Source organism: Hemitrygon akajei, chromosome 4, assembly GCF_048418815.1.
Source record: "Hemitrygon akajei chromosome 4, sHemAka1.3, whole genome shotgun sequence".
NCBI lineage: Eukaryota > Metazoa > Chordata > Chondrichthyes > Myliobatiformes > Dasyatidae > Hemitrygon > Hemitrygon akajei.
In genome coordinates this window covers 179,761,615-179,784,234 of record NC_133127.1, presented here as the reverse complement: position 1 = coordinate 179,784,234, position 22,620 = coordinate 179,761,615, and the positions used below count along the sequence as shown (strand labels likewise).

Sequence of the window (22,620 nt, the reverse complement as noted above, 5' to 3'; positions counted from 1 at the left end):
AAATATAATATAGCCCATGTCCTGCAGACTGATGTTGCATGGATAACTGTCACTGAGAACAAGTTCTCAGCACCTACAGATAAAGGCACGCATACAACCTACCTTGTCTTCCACTGAGCAAATACTGGAGAGCAGCACTGATGGGAGGTGTCAGTTCCCAATCCTGCATGGATACCGCGTCATAGCGCCTCCAATATCTCCTCTGCTGGGCAGCTGCAACAGGCGAGCCCGCAACATGAGGCCATGCAGCTCCCCTGCCTTTGGCCTCACCAATACACCAGTGAACCGGACTTGCATTATTCCACATGACCAATGTCCAACAGGGCTTTATCTCACAGATCTTAACATACATAGAACATAGAAATTTACAGCACATTAAAGGGCCTTCAGTCCACAATGTTCTGCCGACCATGTAACCTACTCTAGAAACTGCCCACAATTTCCCTAGCACATAGCTCTCTATTTTTCCAAGCTCTATGTACCTATCTAAGAGGCTTTTAAAAGAACCCTAATGTATCCACTTCCACCACCGCTGCTGCTGGCAGTGCATTCCATGCACCCACCACTCTCTGTGTAAAACACTTATCTCTGACAACCCACTTCTACCTTCTTCCAAGCACCTTAAAACTATGCTCCCTTGTGTTAGCCACTTCAGTCCTGGGAAAAAAGCCTCTGGCTTTCCACATGATTAATGCCCCTCATAATCTTATACCCCTCTATTAGGTCACCTCTCATCCTCTGTTGCTCCTGGGAGAGAAGGCCAAGTTCACTCAACCTATTCTCATAAGGTAAACCCTCCAATCTAGGCAACATCCTTGTAAATCTCCTCTGCACTCTCTATTTAGTATCCACATCCTTCCTGGAGTGAGGTGACCAGAACTAAACACATTTCTCCAAGTGGGGTCTGACCAAGGTCTTATATAGCTGTAACATTACCTCACGGCTCTTGAAGTCAATCGCACGGTTGATGAATGCCAACACACCATACGCCTTCTTAACAATACTGTCAACTTGCGCAGCAGCTTTGAGCGTCCTAACAATATGGACCCCAAAATCTCTCAGATACACCACACTGCCAAGAGTCTTACCATTTATATTATCTTCTTTAAACATTCTCTCTCTCACCTTGAAGCTAAGCCCTTCAGTAATTTACATTTCTCTACTGGGAAAATGAATCAAACTAGTTACCCTCTCTGTATCTCTCATGACTTATAAACTTCTTTCACGTTCCAATCCTCCACAGAAAACAATCCAAGTTTGTCCAATCTCTCCTTATTGCTCGTACACTCTATGTAAATAAATATCTGGATGTATTGGTGAATAAAATATAGATATCATAGTGAATGGTCCAGGAACATTGACAATAATTATTAAAATGAGACCATGCAATGCCCTCATTAACTCCTGAAGACATGGATAGTCTAGCTCTTTCAAGATGCATCATAGGCAGGACCATCACCATCACCATGGGCTGTGTTGTATGACATAGGCGATGATTGTCTTTATGACCATGATTGTTCTTAGCAGATCTTCTAAAGAAGTGACTTGCCATTGCCTTCTCCTGGGCAGTGTCTTTACAAGATGGTTGACCCCAGCCATTATCAATTCTCTTCAGAGGTTGTCTCCCTGACATCAGTAGTCACATAACTGGAACTTGTGATCTGCAGCAGCAGCTCATATCAGCATCCAGAACTTGCTCTCGTGGCTTCAGGTGACCCTGAAGAGAGAGCTATGCAGGAGATGCTCTTTGCCCAAGGGTGACCTGCAGGCCAGTGTAGGGAAGGAGCATCCTACACCTCCTTTGGTAGAGCCATATCTCCACCCTGCCACCCAAACAAGGCAGGATGAAGGAGCTGAGTTGGCCAATTTTAGCTTGCACACATTTAACACAGTAACAAATTATGATCCAGTTTTACCTCAATAAAAATGTTTAATATCACAAATCAAGTGAAAAATCAGAATATTTTCATTTTTAATAAAACTCATTTAAAAGAAATTCTGAGGCTATTATCTTTATGTGATGGGAACAGAATTATAAACAGAGGTCTCTAAATATCGTCCTGGCAGGGAAATGCCTGGTATTTATTTTCTCCTTGATTTATGAGTGGCATATTTGAACATTAGCTCATAGCACAGAACATGATTGAGGCTAAATGCATAAGGCAAAATAATGAAAATGTGTTGGAGACAGGGATTTGTCCACTGTTGCTAGTGACTATCAGTGCAATATTCTTTGAAGAGCGTCATTGGTTCTTAAATATCTAATAAATTTAGCCAATAGAACCTTGCATTGATATGTCATTCAAACTGTTGCAATGGTTTATTGCCACTAATGGGCATTGGAGCATCAGCTGTCACATTTTTGAAACTCTCCTCATGTCCAGTCAAAGGTAATGTGGATTTAATATGCACAGATGTAATAATGCTATATCTGATCGAAGGATGACCTGCTCTGCAACCATAACTTAATTTGAACAGACTATTTAAAGGAATCCTTTAATCCTGTTACAGTTATCAATTGATGCTTTTCAAACATTTGGTATCCAATGGCTCTAAATGGCCTTCTCTTCTTTCTCCTTGTTTTTTATTTATGTCATCGGCCCGACATTCATTAATGACCTTGTTACTTTCAAATTGTTTTCAAATTTGACAAGCCAAGTGATCAAGATATCTGGAAGTCATTACAAAACCACAGCAGACAAAGCACTTGAAAATACTTATTCTATTGGTAGGCCATTCCAGCACCCCCAGTTTGTTCTATTGCCTTCAGCACAAGATATCAGAATCACTAACAATGGCTATGGTCATAAAACTTTGGGAAATCTGGACAAGTACATAGAACAGGGCTATATCAATAAGGCAGGGTAGGAGGTCTGTACTACAGCTCAAATGTTTGTAACAGCAGCAGCGAATAGATTTCGACCACACGTGTCTTGAAGGTCTATAAATCGGTAGTGGATGAATTCACAGAGTCATTGAACATAATAAACTGACCATTCAGCTCACTGTACAAATATCAACTCGAGGTATTCAATGAGACCTACAACTCTTTCCCTACCACCTGGCAAAACATCTCTTCTTTAATAAGACCATAAGACATAGGATCAGAATTAAGCCATTTGGCCTATTGAGTTTGCTCCACCATCCCATCATAGTTGACTTATTATCCGTCTCAACTCCCTTCATCTGACTTCTTCCCTTAACCTTTGGCACACTTAATAATAAAGAACCTGTCAACCTCCGCATTAAAGATACCCAATGACTTGGCTTCCAAAGCTGTCTGAGACAACGAATTACACAGATTCACCAACCTCTGGCTAAAGAAATTCCTCCGCATCTCTGATCTAAAGGGACGTCCTTTATTCTGTGGCTGTACCCTCTGGTTCGAGACTCCCCCTGCCCCCGCTATTGGAAACATACTCTCCATGTCCACTCTATCTAGGCCTTTCAATATTCGATAGGAATCAATGAGATCTTCACACCCCCCACCCCATTCTTCTAAACTTCAGCAATTGCAGGCCCAGAGCTATCAAGTACTCCTCATACGTTAACCCATTCAGTCCTGGGATCATTCTCGTGAACCTTCTCTGGACTCTCTCCAGAGTTAGCACATCCGTTCTTAGAAAAGGGGCCCAAAACTACTCACAGTATTCCAAGTAATACCCCTTTGAAAGCTACCATTGGATCTGCTGGCCCCACTTTTTAGAGCAGTATATTTCAAATCTTAACCACTCATTGCATTTCCTTCCCTCTCCGCTCTGTCTCTCAAAAAGTCAGAGATCCAGAAACTAAACGTGTCACAAAGCTTACCCAGTGCTGTCCGGGCTGGAGTTGCATCTTTTTTGATCCAGAATGAGACCCAGGAGAGGACAACTGTCAATATGCATGGTATATAGGTCTGAATCGTGAAATATCCCATTCTTCTGCTTAAGTCGAAGTAGACGGTCATGACGACATATTCCCCTGATTAAGAGAAAAACAGTACATTAATGTCATGTTCAGTTAGTGATGTGCTAAAATCGATGTTCCTAAGCTGGATGAATGGAGCACAAGTTCAAATCAATGCAGTAGCACTCTGACCTTCTTTCCCTTAATCACTTTTCATCCAATCATTAATAACACAATAAGTTTTAAAATTTAACTCCTATTGACTTTAGTATAATTAAAACAACACTATTTAAGTTAAATGTCAGGAGAGAGCCACTTCAGTAAGAGGGTGGTGTGAGTGTGGAATGAGCTGACAGTAGCATTGGTAGATGTGGATTTAATTGTAACATTTAGGAGGAGTTTGGATAGGTACATGGATGAGAGAGGTATGGTGGACAATGGTCTGGGTGTAGGCAGATGGACCTAGGCAGAAAACCAGATTGGCATAGACTAGATGGGCTGTTTCTCTGCAGTAGTTCTCTATGGCTCTACCATTATATTTATAGCCGCCTGTTTTGAGCTGTTCCACAAATGGAAATTAGTCTGCTGTTAAATGGGCTGAATGTGCAAAGCTATAATATGCATTTAATGAATTCCAAATAAACAAAGCTAAATTTCAAAAGCTATGCTTGACATGTGCACGTTGCCATGTTAGAGTGTATTTCTGCTACTTTACCCTCTCTCTCCTGAGAGACAATGTCTTTGAGAAAATTGCATCTCAGTACTCATCTGGAGTGTCATCTTAGATTTGAACCCACCAACATATGGCACAGAGGCAGGAGTGATGAGAACTTGGAACTAGTTATCACAAAGAATCTTTGAGACCAAATGAATAAATTAAACTTGGGAAAATCCAGACAAACACATTGGCAAAAGGAATGGGGATTATTATTAAGGAAGGATACGAGGGCCATAAATCATTAAGAAATTGTTGGACAATTCTGTAATTTTATGCAAAATTGAATAGGTGGTTATAAATATTGCTCTTTGCACAACAGTGGAAAATAATTATAAAAATTATCCTCTATCTCACTGGAAACGTCCTCTCATCAGATATTCATTCTGATGTGTTTGGCATTCTATTATGTTATTTTATTGCAAAGGGTTTAAATTATTATGTTCATTTGGCCTATCAAACTGAACACAATGCATGACATCCAATGTGATTATAACAAGGATATGAATGGATACGGGGCTGAAGGCCTAAACAGGAAAACAATGCAAAGGAGAAGAAAGCCAAGTGTAGCCATGGGACAGCAAAGGCTGGAGAAATGCCATTTAAGAAGTGTGAAAGGATTAAAGGATGTTCAATTATTAAAACTGTTGAAATTAAACTGTGGTAACAGAGAAGGTCTTAGATTTGTCATACCTCAGTCAGGTGTAAAATTATTTTTGATATCTGTGCATAATAAATCCACATTACAATTTGACTTGACAGGTCTTTAGACAGAGGGAGATTTTTTACACTGCAACAATCGGTGTTCCAGCACATTATTGTGGCAGGAATATATTATTAGAAGCACTGCAGTTTGAATGATATGCCAGTGCAATGATTTTCTGCTTAATTGCTCTCATATTAAAGAATCAATGATACTGTTACTAACCAACATATGGTCTTAAACCCGCTTCAACAGAGAGTAACAAGATGAAAGACCTGTTGACATATTGCATGACTCTATTTTGTATTTCTGAATCTGCCATTCCATCGTGCTGGTTTATTATCCCTCTGAATTCCATTCTCTTGCCTTCTCCCCCAAATCTTTAGCAACCTTATGAAGAACTTAGCAACCCCTGCTTAAAATACACTTGATGACTTGATTCCACAGCTGTCTGAGGCAACGAATTCCACAGATTCATCATCCTCTGGCTAAAAAAGTAATCCTCTTTCAGTGAATAAAATACATGCCACTCTTTTGAGGAAGAGCAGGGGATATTTTCCAAAACACGAGAGATTCTACAGAAACTGGAAATCTTCAGAAACACGTTTAAAATGCTGAAGGAATTCAGCATGTCAGGCAGCAGTTATGGAGGGGAATAAATAGTTGGCGTTTCAGGGGCAAGAGCGTTCACCAAGATTAAGGTCTTGGCCTAAAATGTCTACAATATTTTTTCAATATTCTGCCTATACACACCTCTCAGCCACCAGTGTCACTGAAACAGAATGGTTAACCATCACTCCATTGCCATTTCTAGGATAATGTCATGTATGCATTGACTGTTGGAGTCCCTACTTCCAAAGTATTTTATTGGCTGTAGAATATTTTAGACCATAAGACCATAAGGCATAGGAGTGCAATTAGGCCATCTGGCTTATCAAATCTTCTCCGCCATTCAATCATGGCTGATCCCTTTTTCTTCTCCTTCTCAACTCCAGTCCCTGGCCTTCTCCCTATAACCTTTGATGCCATGTCCAATCAAGAAGCTATCAATCTCTGCCTTAAATACACCCAATGACTTGGCCTCCACAGCTGCATGTGGCAACATATTCCACAAATTCACCACCTTTTGGCTAAAGAAATTTCTCTGGATCTCTGTTTTGAAAGGGCGCCCCTCTATCCTGAGGCTGTGACCTCTTGCCCTAGACTCTCCCACCCCGGGGAAACATCCTTTCCACATCTACTCTGTCTTGGCCTTTCAACATTTGAAAGGTTTCAATGAGATCACCCCTCATCCTTCTGAATTCCAGCAAGTACAGACCCAGAGCCATCAAACGTTCCTCATATGATAACCCTTTTATTCCTGGAATCATCCTTCTGAAACTCCTCTGGACCCTCTCCAATGCCAGCACATCTTTTCTTAGATGAGGAGCCCAAAACTGTTCACAATACTCAAGGTGATGCCTCACCAGTGCCTTATAAAGCCTCAGCATCACATCCTTGCTCTTGTATTCTAGACCTCTTGAAATGAATGCTAACATTGCATTTGCCTTCCTCACCACCAACTCAAGCTGCAAATTAAATTTTAGGTATAGTTAAATCACTAAAGGCACAAGATCGGTGTCACGGAGATTCAATTTATTAAGAATGACACATGTTGTGAAGTTTGGTGTTTTGAGGCATCATTCCACTGCAAGACATAAAATTACAATAAGGTACAATAAATAAACAAACAAACAAACAAACAACTTAATGGTGTGAAAGAGGATTAGATTGCTTGTATTATAGAGTTCGTGGACAACTCAGAAATCTCATGGCAGAGGGCAAGAAGCTTTTCTTCAGGTGTATCTTCAGCTTCCTGTACTTCCTCTTCAAAGGTGGCAATGAGAAGAAAATGACATGGTGAGGGTTTTTAATGATGGATGTCCCCTTCTTGAGGCATCACCTATTGAATTTATCCTCAATGGTGGGGATAGCTTTGCCCATAATGGAGCTGACTTTGCAACCCTCTGCAGCCTCCTTTGATTGTGCGCATCAGAGCCTCCACAACAGGCAGTGATACAACAGTCAGAATCTTCATTGTACATCTCTAGAAATCTGCAAGGGTCTTTGCTGACATACCAATCTCCTCAAACTCCTAATGAAGCATAGTCACTGGTGTGCCTTTTTCATGATTGCATTAATAGTTTTGGGCCTGGGATAGATCCTCGTAGTACTCCGACACAAACAGATATTATAGTTGATGAGATTAAAGCCTTGATGGTTCTGTGAAAGAAAAGCAGGAAAACTTTGCTCTCTCACCCACAGAGCCAGAGCTCCTAGTGAAGGAAAATATCTGATACAAGGAAGGGTAACAGTTTCCTGGAAGACTGGCTACAAGTGCAGATGGTTTAAGGAGAGTTAAAAGTTGGGTAAAACTTGTTTAAACATAACTTTGAAGTCATTGCTGTTAACTGTTTTGGAAGCAGGATCTGAATTTAGTCCAGAAATGCATATAGTGGGAGACTGGAGTTGGACTAGGAGGCTCCCATTCAGTAAGTACACGAGCAGAAAGCTGATGGATCAGCATTCTGAGATTATGTCACTCTGAGCAAGTATATATATATGTATATATAGCTAAGGTACCTAAGACTTTTGCACAGTACTGTAGTAATTTTATATATTGCACTGTACTGCTACTGCAAAAAAAACTAGTTTCATGACATATGTGAGAGATGGTAAAACCTGTATTGTTGACTAAAAGTGGGAAGGGGGCAGGGAGAGGGGGATTTATAGTTGAGAAAAGGGGAGGGGAGAGGACAGGGAGTGGGACGCACCAGAGGGACATTTGCAAAGATCAATAAACCAATTGTATGGAATCAAATGGCCTTGCCTGGCATCTCAGGGCTGGGTGTGTCTGCACCTGCACCACTCCTCGTTCCTGGGACTCCTCCTCTGCCACCTGTCCCACACCCCTCTCTTGGTGCTCCACTCTTGCCATTCCCTACATCCTTTGCTCCCATCAGATTTACAAATGTGCTCTCTGCTCCATGTTAACAAATACAGTACTGTGCAAAAGTATTAGGCACCCTAGCCATATATATATACCTAAGGCTTCTGCACAGTGCTGTATTTTGAAGTTTTGACTATGATTTGATGAAGTGCTTACTTTGCTATTTTAAAAATATTCAGATGTCACATGATAAAACATCTTAAACAGTAAACAGGGCACGCGTCATCAGATGTTCTTGAACAAGGCTGAGTCAGCCTGTTAACAATCATGATGTCCTATTTGACCACAAGCAAAACTGCTGGCTGTACAATAACTTCATCACCAACTGAATACCTTCACCCCCATGATATCAGGTGATTCTTGTCTCTGCTCCTCCATGTTGAAACCATCCCCCATCCTTTAGTTACCTCTGGTCTGCGTGGTAGATAGTAGCACCTAGTGCCTCACTCAATAGCTTCTGCTGTAATTTCAGGGTTTGATTCCCATCGCTGTCTTTATATAACATCTTTCTCCTCTGACACTATGCCTTCTTTTGAAAAGTCCTCCTTATAAAGGTAACTTTCGATGATCACATTCTATTGCTGCAGCTTAGTATCCAACTAATTTGATTTGATGCAAGAAAAGCCTTTCACTGTTATGTTTTGATGTACATGTGACAAATAAAGCTAATCTAATCTTTAATCTTTTTTGTTTTATTATTTCCTAGCGAGCCTGAGATTGTATCCTCAGCCCATAAGACATATGAACAAATTAGGCCATTTGGCCCATCAAGCCTGGTCTGCCATTCCATCATGGCTGGTTTATTTTTTCTCTCAACCATATTCTCGTGCTTTCCCCTTATAAGCTTTGATGCCCTTACTAATCAGGAACTTAGCAATCGCTGCTTTAAATATATCCAGTGACTTGGCTTCCACAGCCACCCTGTGGCAATGAATTCCACAGATTCACCACCCTCTGGCTAAAGAAATCACTACTCATTTCTGTTCTAAAGGTACATAGTTTTATTCTGAAGCTTTGCCTGCTGGTCCCATTGTCACCCACTATTGGAGACATCCTTTTCACGCCCACTCTATTAAGGCCTCGCAATATTCAGTAGGTTTCAATGAGATCCCCCTTTTCGCCACACTTCAGCAAAGGGAAGCATCCTGTCTGGATCCGGCCTGTTGAGACCTGTGGTGAAAGGTGCAGTAGAAGATCGCAAAACCTTGCCTCAGAGTCAGAGAACGCTGTGTACTGAGCCTTCAGATGGCCACTGAATGGAAGTGGAGGGGCAACTCAGCCTGCGGCTGACTATCTGAAGTGTTAAGCACACTACTCCCTGTACGCTCGTGACTGCACGGTCAGATTCTGCTCTGGCTCCGTCTACAAGTTTGCAGATGATATCCCTATAGTGGGCCGAATCTCAAATAACAAGAAGTTGCAGTGCAGGAGAAAAAGATAGAGAGCTTAGTGACATGGGATCATGAAAACTATCTTTCCCTTAATGTCAACAAAAGAACTGGACATTGTCTTCCGAACATAGCTACAAACATAACCAATTGCCTGTCTAGGTCCAACAGCGTTGATGTCACAGCCAAGAAACCTCTACAACACCTCTGCTTCCTCAAGAAGCTAAAGACATTTGTCATGTTCCTGTCGACTCTTATCAATGCATTATAGAAAGCACTCTGTCCGCTTGTACAACAGTTTGGTATGGCAACTCCTCTTCATGTGACCACAAGAAACTGCAGAGAGTTGTGGACACAGCTCAGTGCTTCATGGCAACCAACTTACCCTTCACTTTTGCTGCCTCAGTAACGCAACCAGCATAATGACAGGCCCCAGTACCCTGGACAAGTGCTCTTCTCCCCTTTCTCCTCAGGTAGAAGATAGAAAAACCTGAAGACATGTTCCACCAGGTTTAGGACAGCTTCATTCCACTGTAATCAGACACTTTTAAGGGATCACTTGTACGATAAGGTGGACTCTTCACCTTACAATCTTACACTTTATCATTTACCTGCACTGAACTTTTTTGATAGCTCTTTTCATTGCCTCACCTTGTTCTAGCTCAATGCACAGTTTAATAATTTGATGCATATGAACAGTATGCAAGACAAGCCTGTCACCTCTGTCTTGGTAAATTTGACAATAATAAACCAATGCTACCACAGTCTCTCTTGCACCCAACATGAATATGAAGTCATCCAAACAATTGTAATGTTCTGTTCACGCGCTAGTCCTCTGATCCTCATAAGACCATAAGGCCATAAGGCACAGGAGCAGAATCAGGCCATTTGGCCCATCGAGTCTGTCCATCATTCAAACATGGCTGATCCTTTATTCCCCCATCCTTAGCCCCACTCCCTGCTCTCTGAACTACACTGGCTTTACTTGTAAATTTCTCATCAGATTCGCCCATGGCCTCATCCTTTTCCTAAGTTAGCATCTTCCTCCAAGCCAACAAGCTTTTTAAGTCTCTCCAGTCTGGCATCTCCAAGTTTAATTGTCCAATTGTTCAGCTGCCTAGATTCTGAGCTCCAGAATTCCCTGTCAAAGCTTCCCATTTCTCAACCACTTATTCCTCATTAATGATGCCTCATAAAACTGTTCTTTAATATTTTCTTGTGCCTATCCTAACATTTCTTTACATAGCTCAGTGTCAAATTTTCATGATGTTACTTTGAGGTCCCGTGGATGCTTTCATTATTATTTTTTTTATTATGAGGAGATTGAGTACAAGAGGAAGGAAGTCATGATGCAACTTGATAAAACATTGTTTAGACCACAACTGGAGTATTATGTGCATTTCTGGTCACCCCATTACAGGATGGACAAGAAAGTTTTGGAAAAGGTGTAGTGGAGATTGGAGGACGCAGTTTAGATTAGAGGGTATAATCAACATGGAGAGGTTGAATTAACTTGGGTGTTATTTTTTCTGGAGGCTGAGGAGGATCTGATAAAATTTTAGAGCATCATGAGAGGCATGGACAGGATTCACAGTTAGAATCATTTTCCCGAGGTAGAAATATCAAATGCTAGAGGACATGCATTTAAGATTAGGGGTAAGAGTTTAAGGGAGATTGTGGGGTAATTTTATTTTTACACAGAGAGTGGCAGGTGCATGGAATGGCTTTCAGGGGTAGCAGTGGTAACAGTAGTTCTATAGTTTTATTTAATATCAGAGAAATGTATGCAATATTCATCCTGAAATTCTTATTCTTTGCAGACATCCACAAAAACAGAAGAGTGCGCCAAAGTATGAATGACAGTCAAAACATTTGTACCCCAGAGTTTCCCTATTTGACCCTCCCATGCACAAGCAAACACAGTACTGGTATTTGCATACAGCATAGAACTATTCAGCACTGTATGGACCATTTGGCCTGCAATGTTGTGCCATTACTCTTTGGGTAAAAATTTGACATCTAACATCTCACCTAACCTTCCCTCCACTGAACTTAAATGGATGTCCTCCGCTATTGGCAACTGCTGCCCTGACAGAAAGATGCTCACTGTCCACCCATATAAGAGGTTTTTAGAGAGACACTTGAATATACAGGTAATGAAGGAACTCTTCATTGGTAACAGCAAAGAACTGATTGGCAGAGAAGGCAAGTGTACGGGGTTGAGTGGAATCTGGGGTCAGCCATGATGGAATGGTGGAGCAGACTCGATGGGCTGAATGGTCTAATTCTGCTCCTATGTCTTATGGGTCTTATGACTGCGGACTTCAGAAAGGGTAAGGCGAGGGATCATACGCAAGTCCTCACAGAGGGATCCAAAGTGGAGAGAGCGAGTAATTTCAAATTCTTGGTTGTCAGCATCTCAGAGGATTTAACCTGGTCCTGACATATTGATGCGGCCATAAAGCAGGCAAGACAGCAGTTATATTTCATTAGGAGATTTAGTATGTCACCAAAAGCACTTGAAAATTTCTACAGATGCACAGTGGAGAGCATTCTAACTGGTTACGTCACCGTCTGCTATGGGGGGGGGGGGTGGGGCTACTGCACAGGATTGAAGTACGCTGCGGAGAGTTGCAAAATTAGTCAGCTCCATCGTGGGTACTCGTCTCCGTCGTGTCCTCAAGGAGCAAAGCCTCAGAAAGGTGGCATCCATCACTGAAGAGCCCCTTCACCCAGGACATGCCCTCTTCTCATTGCTGCCTTCAGGAGAAAGGTACAGAAGCTCGAAGACACACACTCAGCGATCCAGGAACAGCTTCTTCCCCTCTGCCATCTGATTTCTGAATGAACATTGAACCCTTGAACATGACCTTACTTCTATTATTTTTTTTGCAATATTTATTTAAACTATTATATATATTTACTGCAATTCACAGTTTTTTTCTGTTATTATGTATTGCATTGTACTGCTACTACAAAGTTAACAAATTTCACAACATATGCCGGTGATATTAAACCTGATTCTGATCCTGGATTATGTGCAGCAGATGAGATTTAGTCTAATTTGCTATCATGTTCATCATAGAAATTGTGGGCTGAAGGGCCTGTTCCTCTACTGTATTGCTCTGTGTGCTGTGTCAATGTGCAATACTTTATTCTAAATTCATATTGTAACAGAGCGAAGGTCTCATATTTAACTCACAGTTATCAGAAATATTTGGACTCTTTAAGGATGCAGCTGAGAATATTAAATACTTTGTGTTTCTTTTCCCACACTCATGACTTACACAAGAGAAGACGAGCACTGTTGAATTGGAAGTTTGCTTCTAATCACAACCTTCACATGCAAACAAGTAAAGTCTGATTTAACTGAATTGAGTGGAGATGAGTACTTCAGTATTCTAAGATAATAAATAGGTTTTATACACAATGGAATGATAATAAGCAGTTTGTCTGAATTGATTCTTCACATAAATGCCTGTCATGTCTAGTTTTGGTTCGGCATTGTTGTCTGAACTGTATTATTTACAGGCTTTCTCTCAGCTGCATGACACAACAGCTTTAGGTTAAAACACTGATGGAGGCAACTGTATCAATTTCAGTCCTTTATCCACTTACGAGTTAATCATCAGCATTCTTGGCAGATCCAGTTTGATACCAGTTCTAGCCACTGGACCAGTATGTAATAATTCAGATTAATGACCCAGTGTTAAAAAGTTCAATCACAAGACATCCCCGGCTTACAAATGGGTTCTGTTTTAACAGACGCCCACAGGTTGATCTTGCCCATAAATTAGAAAATACACAAATCATTTGACATGAAGTTTATATATACAACCAAATGAAAGAACATTCCTCCAGACCATATATACACACACACACACTCTCTCTCTCTCTCTCTCTCTCTCTCTCTCTCTCTCTCTCTCTCTCTCTCTCTCTCTCTCTCTCTCTCTCTCTCTCTCTCTCTCTCTCTCTCTCTCTCTCTCTCTCTCTCTCTCTCTCTCTCTCTCTCTCTCTCTCTCTCTCTCTCTCTCTCTCTCTCTCTCTCTCTCTCTCTCTCTCAAAATACTACCACAAATAAATTTATGAAATGTAATTCAGAATGTATTTAAAGTGCACAGCACATGTAAAGAGTAAACAATAAATTGCTCGCTATCTCAGTGATGAGACCTTGACGGTGGCAGGGTCTGCATAAACCCCAGAGTCTGGGGAAGAAGCTGTTACACAGTCTGGCAGTCTTACTCCTGATGCTGCTGAATGCAGTGGGTTAAAGAGATTGTGTGATGGGTAGTAGGGGAGAGAGAGAGAGTGGGGGTAGGGGGGAGGGGAGGAGAGAGGGGGGTGAGGGATAAAGTGGGCTGAGGGACAGAGGGATGAGGGGAGGGAGAGCGAGGGGTGAGGGAGATGGAGAGAGAGGGGATGAGAGAGAAGGGGAGAAAGGGAAGAGAGAGGGAAGAGAGAAGAGAGGGGGTAAGGGAGAGAGGGGTGAGGGGAGAGAGAACAAGGGGGATGAGGGGGAGAGAAAGGGGGAGAGAGGAGGGATAAAGAGAGAGAGAGAGAGGGTAGAGAGAGGGGGTGAAGAGAGGGGGAAGAGAGGGGGAAGGGGAGGGTGAGAGAGGGAGGAAGGGGAGAAGGAGGGTGAGAGAGGGGGGAGAGAGGGGGTAAGGGGAGGGGAGAAGAGAGGGGGAGGAGAGTTGGAGGAGGAAATGATGGGAGAGAGGGGGAAGAGGGGAGGAGAGGGGGAGGAGGGAGAGAGGGAGGGGAGAGAGAGGGAGGTGAGAGAGAGGGAGAGGAGAGAGAGGGGGTGAGAGGGAAGGGGAGAGAGAGGAAAAAGGGGAAGAGGCGGGAGATTGAGGGGAAGAGGGGAGAGGGAGGGAAGGGGAGGGGAGGTTGAGAGGGGGAAGGGGAGGTGGAAGGGGGGGGGGGAGTTTGTTCTACACTAGTTAAGAATGAAGACATGATACCAGCTTTCTATTTCCAAATTGTTTTACGAAGTGTTTAACTGAAAATCAGATTTTAATGTAATTTTTAAAAACTTTTCATGATTTAAAAGGGCTAACTGTAGACATTTGGGATCAAAGGCCGGTTATGCTAGTTGAGTCTGCTTTGTTAGAGTATTTTACTCATGAAAGGCTACTCTTAATCCTATTAATCCTTAATCCAATCCTAATGATAATGTGACAACCATCTCATTAGAGAAAGGGGAGAGAAAATCAGCATCACTTTTTTCTGTCTTATCTACGCTTGCTTTCTTGTCTACGGAAGAAAAACAGGGGCATCTCATGGAAACCCTTTGAACATTGAAAGGCCTAAGCAGAGTTGACATAGGGACTCACACACAAAAGGCTGGAGGAACTCAGCAGACCAGCCAGCATCTATGGAAATGAATAAACAGCTGAGGTTATAGGCCCTCCCACTGAAGGGTCTCAGGCTGAAACATCAACTGTACTCTTTTCCATAGATGCTGCCTGGCCTGCTGAGTTCCTCCAGCACTTTGTGTGTGTTAATTGGGTTTCCAGCGTCTGCAGATTTCCGCTTGTTTGTGATTGGACATGGAGAGGATGTTTGCAATGGTGGGGAGTCTAGGACCCGAGCACACAGCCTCAGAATAAAAGGGTGTCCCTCCAGAACAGAGACGAGGAGGAATTTCTTTAGCCAGAGGGAGGTGAATCTGTGGAACTCATTGTCACAGATGGCTATGGAGGCAATGCCACTGGATATAATTAAAGCAGAGGTTGAAAGGTTCTTGAATAATAAGAATGTTAAAGTTTACAGGGGGATAACAGGACAGAGACATGATTGAGTAAATTATCAAATGTTGGAGCAAACTTTATGGATCGAATTACCTACTTCTGCTCCTATGTGTTATGGCCTGATATTTGTCAAGTACTTTAAGATCCTATTGAATTCCTACAGGGATAAACAGATGTGTGCTGTGAGGATATTTTCCCTGGATTAGGAACCTCCAGAAACCATCAGTGAACTAATTCCTTTTTTGACCATTTGAGCCCACACCTACAGTGGCATGCAAAAGTTTGGGCACCCCTGGTCAAAATTTCTGTTACTGTGAATAGTTAAGTGAGTAGAAGGTGAACTGATCTCCAAAAGTCATAAAGTTAAAGATGAAACATTCTTTTCAACATTTTAAGCATGATTAGCTTTATAAATACCTTGACTCCTCAAACCTTGTCCCAACAATCAGCAGCCACGGGCTCCTCTAAATGATGCCCACAAAGCAGGAGAAGGCTATAAGAAGATAGCAAAACGTTTTCAGGTAGCCATTTCCTCAGTTCGTAATCTAATTAAGAAATGGCAGTTAACAGGAACAGTGGAGGTCAAGTTGAGGTCTGGAAGACCAAGAAAACTTTCCGAGAGAACTGCTCATAGAATTGCTAGAAAGGCAAATCAAAACCCCTGTTTGACTGCAAAAGACCTTCAGGAAGATTTAGTAGACTCTGGAGTGGTGGTGCACTGTTCTACTGTGCAGCAACACCTGCACAACTATGACCTTCATGGAAGAGTCATCAGAAGAAAACCTTGCCTGCATCTTCACCACAAAATTCAGCATCAGAAGTTTGCAAAGGAACATCTAGAGAAGCCTGATGCATTTTGGAAAAAAGTCCTGAGGACTGATGAAGTTAAAATAGAAGTTTTTGGCCACAATGAGCAAAGGTATATTTGGAGAAAAAAGAGTGCAGAATTTCATGAAAAGAACACCTCTTCAACTGTTAAGCATGGGGGGTGGGGGGGGGGTAGATCGATCATGCTTTGGGCTTGTGTTGCAGCCAGTGGCATGGGGAACATTTCACTGGTAGAGGGAAGAATGAATTCAATTAAATACCAGCAAATTCTGGAAGCAAACATCACACCATCTGTAAAAAAGCTGAAGATGAAAAGAGGATGGCTTCAACAAAAGGATAATGACCCTAAACACACATCAAAATCCGCAATGGACTACCTCAAGAGGCGCAAACTAAATCTTTTGCCATGGCCCTCACAGTCGCCCATCCTAAACATCATCGAAAATCTGTGGATAGACATCAAAAGACCAGTGCATGCAGGATGGCCCAAGAATCTCACAGAACTAGGAGCCTTTTGCAAGGAAGAATGGGTGAAAATCCCCCAAACAAGAATTGAAAGAATCTTAGCTAGCTACAGAAAACATTTGCAAGCTCTGATACTTGCCAAAGGGGAGTGTTACTAAGTACTGACCATGCAGGGTGTCCAAACTTTTGCTTCGGGCCCTTTTTGTTGTTTTGAAACTATAAAAGATGGAAATAAAAAAGTAATCTTGCTTAAAATATTAAAGAAATGTGTCATCTTTAACTTTATGCCTTTGGGAAATCAGGTCATCTTTTACTCGTTTAGTTATTCACAGTAACAGAAATTTTGACCAGGTGTGCCCAAACTTTTGCATGCCACTGTACATTAAGGAATAAAGGGCAGTCATTGAGATTTTTAATGAGGTGACATTTCATTATACACTTGGCAAGGAACCTTTGGAATTCTCTACTCTGTAGAGATCTCATGGCTCAGTCATTCCAAACTAAGACTAATTCCAAATTGGAAAGGAATCACGAGGAAAGGGGATGGTAGAGGAAAATAGGGCTGAGGTAGAAGATTGGCCAGTCTTTGTAAATAGTGGATGGCTGGGTAATTTAATCCTGTTCCTAATAAGAGTCAATCAGGCATCTGTTTTACTTCTTTGCTGTCCATGGAAAGAAAAAACAACAATAAATCCATATTTTTTTATTTTAGGATTTGGCCTTCAACAATTTGTTCCTGGCTTTTTTAGGGTTAGTATTTCTCTATCTGATTTAATATCTGGATGAATGAGAGCTATGTAACAAAGTGGCACAGGTTCGTAGTACAGAGTCATAGGGCACTACAGCACAGAAACAGGGTCTCCGTCCCATCTAGTCCATGCATAATTATAATCATCTTGGGCTGATGAGAACCATGGGCATTGTACATGTGCGAGTTGTCTATGTGCTCGTGCTGACTCTTGCATTGCACTGCTGCTGCAAAACCATAAATTTCACCACGTATATACGTCAGTGATAATAAACCTGATTTTCTGATTTTCCTGTTGGCAGAGATATTGCGAGCGAATGTGCGCCAAGTGTTAAAAGAAGGAATTATTCACATCGTACATTTTTTAAAAAATGTATTGAGACACAGCACGGAATAAGCCCTACCTGCCATGCTGCCTAGTAACCGTCAATATAACCCTAACTTAATCACAGGACAATTTACAATGACAAATTAATTTACCAACCAGTGCATCTTTGGACTATGGGAGGAAACCACAGTATCTGGAGAAAACCTATGTGGTCAGAAGGGAGAATGTACAAACACCTTACAGACGGCGGCAGGAATTGAACCTGGGTCACTGGTATGGTAAAGCATTATGGTGACCACTACGCTATGGTCTATTCCTCTGCTACTGGGTGTGAGGTGACCTGCTGTCAAATAAAAGAATGTTATAGTTTGCAGAACAGTGGGATCCATGGATGATAACTATAAAGGAGAACGCAACCATTTGAGTCCATGCAAGGCTGCATGAGATCCAAAACTTTATAAGCCTTCACAAGAATAATGTTGGCTAGAGGCAGATGCTCTTTGGCACTGAAGACTGCAAGTTCCAGAAAATGGCGGCGTAGGTATAATGGAAGAAAACTCTCAGACAATCAATGGCGCCTCACTATCCCATTAACAATAAAGCATCGATCGAAATGCTTTAATGATCTCATTTGGTTGGTCAAAGTCAGATAAGGCTTAAATACTCATGTAGGCCATGCAATACTCCTAGAAGCGTGACTCATCCTGTTGCCATTTATTCCTACATTATATAAATGTAATGAATATGCCTAAAACATCACCAATTTTTGAGAATTGGTTTGCTCCCCATTATTCTGTTTATGCCTTTTGTTAGACTAAGATAGCAAAGGCATCACGGTAAAGCAATTGATCCTTATTTCATTCATTTCTGTGGTGCATGATGTCATAAAGATAACTACATTAAAAAAATAGAAGTGCACTTTTAAGAGTTTTAGTATTGTAAGGGAATGAGTTTATCAGGTTATGTCCAATGCTATGTACATTATACCCCAATGGGCAAAGCAAACACTTCAAAGATAACATCAAAAACAGCCTGAAGGAATTCAACATTACATCAAAGAACTGGGAAGACATCGCACTCAATAGATACACCTGGAGGAAATCTGTTCAAAAGGGAGCTGCACTACATGAGAGAATGATTTCTGTTGTGCTGCAGAGAACAAGCGGCAACTGGAAAAGGAAAGACTGAACAAATAAAAGACCCAGTCAGTCAGCACAGCCACCACTTAGCCTTGCCCACACTGCGCCAGATTATGTGGAACCATGATTGGTCTCTACAGCTACAATTTGCAATCCAATCCTTAATACAGAGTTACCAGACTTTTCTTATGCCATGGACCAAACCATTAAACAAGGGCTCCATGGAGCAATACCATTAAGCAATGGTATGGGGAACAACTTGTGGTGAACTACATATACCTGTCTGGACACGCTCCCTGCTGACTGCTCCTGTGGCTCCTCCCACAGACCTCGGTATAAAGGCGATTGAGGCCTGAGCCCGGCCTCTCTGTCTCCAGGATGTAGTATGGTGGTCAACCACTGCTTGTTCCTTCTTCCAGTCAATAAAAGCCGATATCTCACCTTTACGTCTCAGAGAGAGTTATTGATGGTGCATCACTACTGCATAGGAATGAAGTAAGCTGCAGAAACTTGTAAAATTAGTCAGCTCCATCATGGGTTCCAGCCTCCATATTACCCAAGATATCGTCAAGGAGCAGTGCCTCAGGAAGGCAGCATCCATCATTAAGGACCCCCACCATCCAGGGCTCTTCTCATTGTTACATCAGGAAAGAGGTACAGAAGTCTGAAGGCACTCCCTTAGTTATTCAGGAACCACTTTTTGCCCTCTGCCATCTGATTTCTGAATGGACATTGAACCCATGAACACTACCTCACTAATATTTATTTCTTTCTGTTTTTGCACTACTTATTTTAACTGAACTATTTAATATACACATATATACTTACTGTAATTCAAGTTTTTTCTCTATATTTATGATGTATGGCATTGTAGCTGCTGCAAAGTTAACAAATTTCACAACAGTCAATTGTCTTTTTTTCACATTGGGATGAACAATCTGTTCCGGTCTTTTTTGAATATGATAAGTTTTTGTGACATTATTTCCTTTCACTCCTCTGGCTATTGAATTGTTTACATCACAAATCTCCACTACAGGGAAGGTTTGAATTTAATTTGTCCCTTAAAGAAAGTTTTGCTTGCTGCAGTGAAGGGTTAGGGATTCAGTTGGAGACTCTTTCAGGGATAGCTCGGTTAAAAAAAATCAATAGCATTTAACAGGTTTTAGTAACTGGGTAATAGGAAGCAGACTGTGAAATAAACAAGCTATTTACAATGGCAAAATAAAAGCTGTCTTGAGCACCTGTACTCTTCCATCTGGCAATAATGGCCTTTGGATGTATAACTCACCCATTACAGCTTGTCAAAACAAGCACATTTTGCTTTCGATTTACTGCATTCAGGAGACTGAGGACTTTTCTTACCATCCGTGGCAACTAGTTAAGAATGTACCATACCTCCCTCTATGAGAATATTCATCCTGGAATTTAACCTTTTTGTTTACTGCTCTAGAGCTGTATTAATGTTCAGTTAGTATGATGACTTTTCTCTAATTTTGTTCAGTCCATGAAAGGTGGGTTTACATTATGAAATAGTTGAATTAAAAATTCTAACATCAAGCTCTTTAGGAATATTTCCAAGTTTTCTGCACCCATCCTGGACATTCTCACTCCCCCACTCTCCCATCGGGCGGAAGGTATAAAGTCTGAAAGCTCATATCACCAGGCTCAAAAGCGCTTCTTTCGCACTGTTGTCAGACTCTTAAAGGGGCCACCTGTGTGATGGGATGGAGTCTTGACCTCACAATCTACCTCATTATGATCTTATACTTTATTGTTTATCTGCTAGCTTTGGTAGCTTTTCCACTTCATTCACCATTGTTACCTTATTCTACCTCGATGCACTGTGTAATGATTTTATTAGCATGAACAATATACAAGACAGTACACATGACAATAATAAACCAAAGGCAATACCAAATGGGAAGACCATTGAATGAATGATTTATCCAGCCCTGCCTTAGCCTCAGTGTTGTTATCACCTAAGGATTCATGATTGAATCACATGATGGGGTCATATAATTGGCTTAGTAATATTACCTGCAACAAGAATAGAATTCACATGGCCAGACAAATGCTTGCAACATCACACTCACTTCCTAAGTGCAGCATTCAATGTAAGGGTGGCACAGTAGCATAACGCTTTACAGCACCAGTGACGCTTGTACCTTCTACCTCATGGCAGCAGTGAGAAAAGAGCATGGCCTGGGTGGTGAGGATCTTTGATGATGGATGTGGCTTTTCTAGGGCAACGTTTCACGTAGATGTGCTCAATGGTTGGGTGGACTTTACCTGTGAGGTACTGAGCCAAATCCATTACATTTTGTGGGATTTTCCACTCAAAGGCTTTGGTGTTCCCATACCAAGCTGTAATGTAGCCAGTCAGCACACTTTCTGCCACGTATCTAATTGCTTTGCTTGCAATTATATATATATGATGGGTCCAGGACAGGTCCTCTGAGATAGTGATGCTCAGGAATCTGAAGTTACTGACCCTCTCCACCTTTGATCAGCTGATGATTACTGGCTCATGGTCATCGGATTTCCTTTTTCCTGAGGTCTACAATCAGTTCCTTGACATTGAATGAGAGGTTGTTGCTATTACACCACTCGGCCAAGTTTTCAATCTCCTTCCTGTATGCTGATTCATCACCTCTTCGATAAAGCCCACAACAGTGGTGTCATCAGCAAACTTATATCTGGTGTTGGAGTTGTGCTCAGCCACACAATCGTAGGTGTAAAGCGAGTAGACCAGGGGGCTAAGAATACAGCCCTGTGGTGCTCCTGTGCTGCTGGAGATTGTGGACGAGATGTTTTTGCCAGACCGAACTGACTGGGGTCTACAAGTGAGGTAATCCAGGATCCAATTGCACAAGGGGGCATTGTGGCCCAGGTCCTGGAGTTTACTGATTAGCTTTGTCGACATGCTTTTATGCATTGAGTTGCTGCCACATCATTGGCTGTTTTAATATTTGCATCAACGTGCAGGTGTAAAGGTGTACCTAATAAAGTGGCCACTGAGTGGATGTTACCTCATTGTGGTTGACTCTGTTAATTGCTGAGCCCAGGGATGACTAGACATGGAGAAGAAATGCTTGCATTGCCCACAGTATCAACATCCTGTGCATTGATCAAATAAAATGGTATTAAACTGCATTAACTCTTTCCATTCGTTTCATTTGTTTCCTTCAGAGATCTGAACACTTGGTTTATTAAAGTGAAAGCTGCCACTGTTAAGAGACAGAACATCTGCCCTATTTTGAGATATTTTTCTAAGGTTAACTAAAGAACAGGATGGTCTATTACATTTTGTCTGAATCACCTGGCTTTATTATTTACTTCATATCTGCTTTGTGCGTAGTGTTCTGTTCTTGACATTATTGAAACACAAGGTCCTATTTTGTTTGGAAGACAAGCCCTGAAGTTGGATCAGTTTGTGTACATGTTCCCCGTGCAAACATTGGATTGTAACAAATATCATCTATGGGAAGGTCAGCCAAGCATTTCCATTTGTGGCTCATCTTAATGCCGACATTTTTCCATTGTATCTCACTATATATTGCATCATTTGTGACTGGTGCCTCTGGGTACGATTCAAAGCTTTGGTGAACATACAGAATAAATTGACAACAGACATTACTGACAACAGAGCATACCTTCCTGATGAGCTTAATAGTTT

At 41.7% G+C, this 22,620-nt stretch overlaps 1 protein-coding gene across 1 annotated transcript in view; it reads right to left on the bottom strand.

The window, feature by feature from the left end:
• The window catches only part of gabrg3 (gamma-aminobutyric acid type A receptor subunit gamma3), a 729,033-nt gene that overhangs the window by 74,053 nt on the left and 632,360 nt on the right, over positions 1–22,620 (bottom strand). Inside the window, exon 6 of the mRNA XM_073044115.1 lies at positions 3,811–3,963. Coding sequence (XP_072900216.1) covers positions 3,811–3,963 — 153 coding nt within the window. The remainder of the gene's footprint in view (positions 1–3,810; positions 3,964–22,620) is intronic.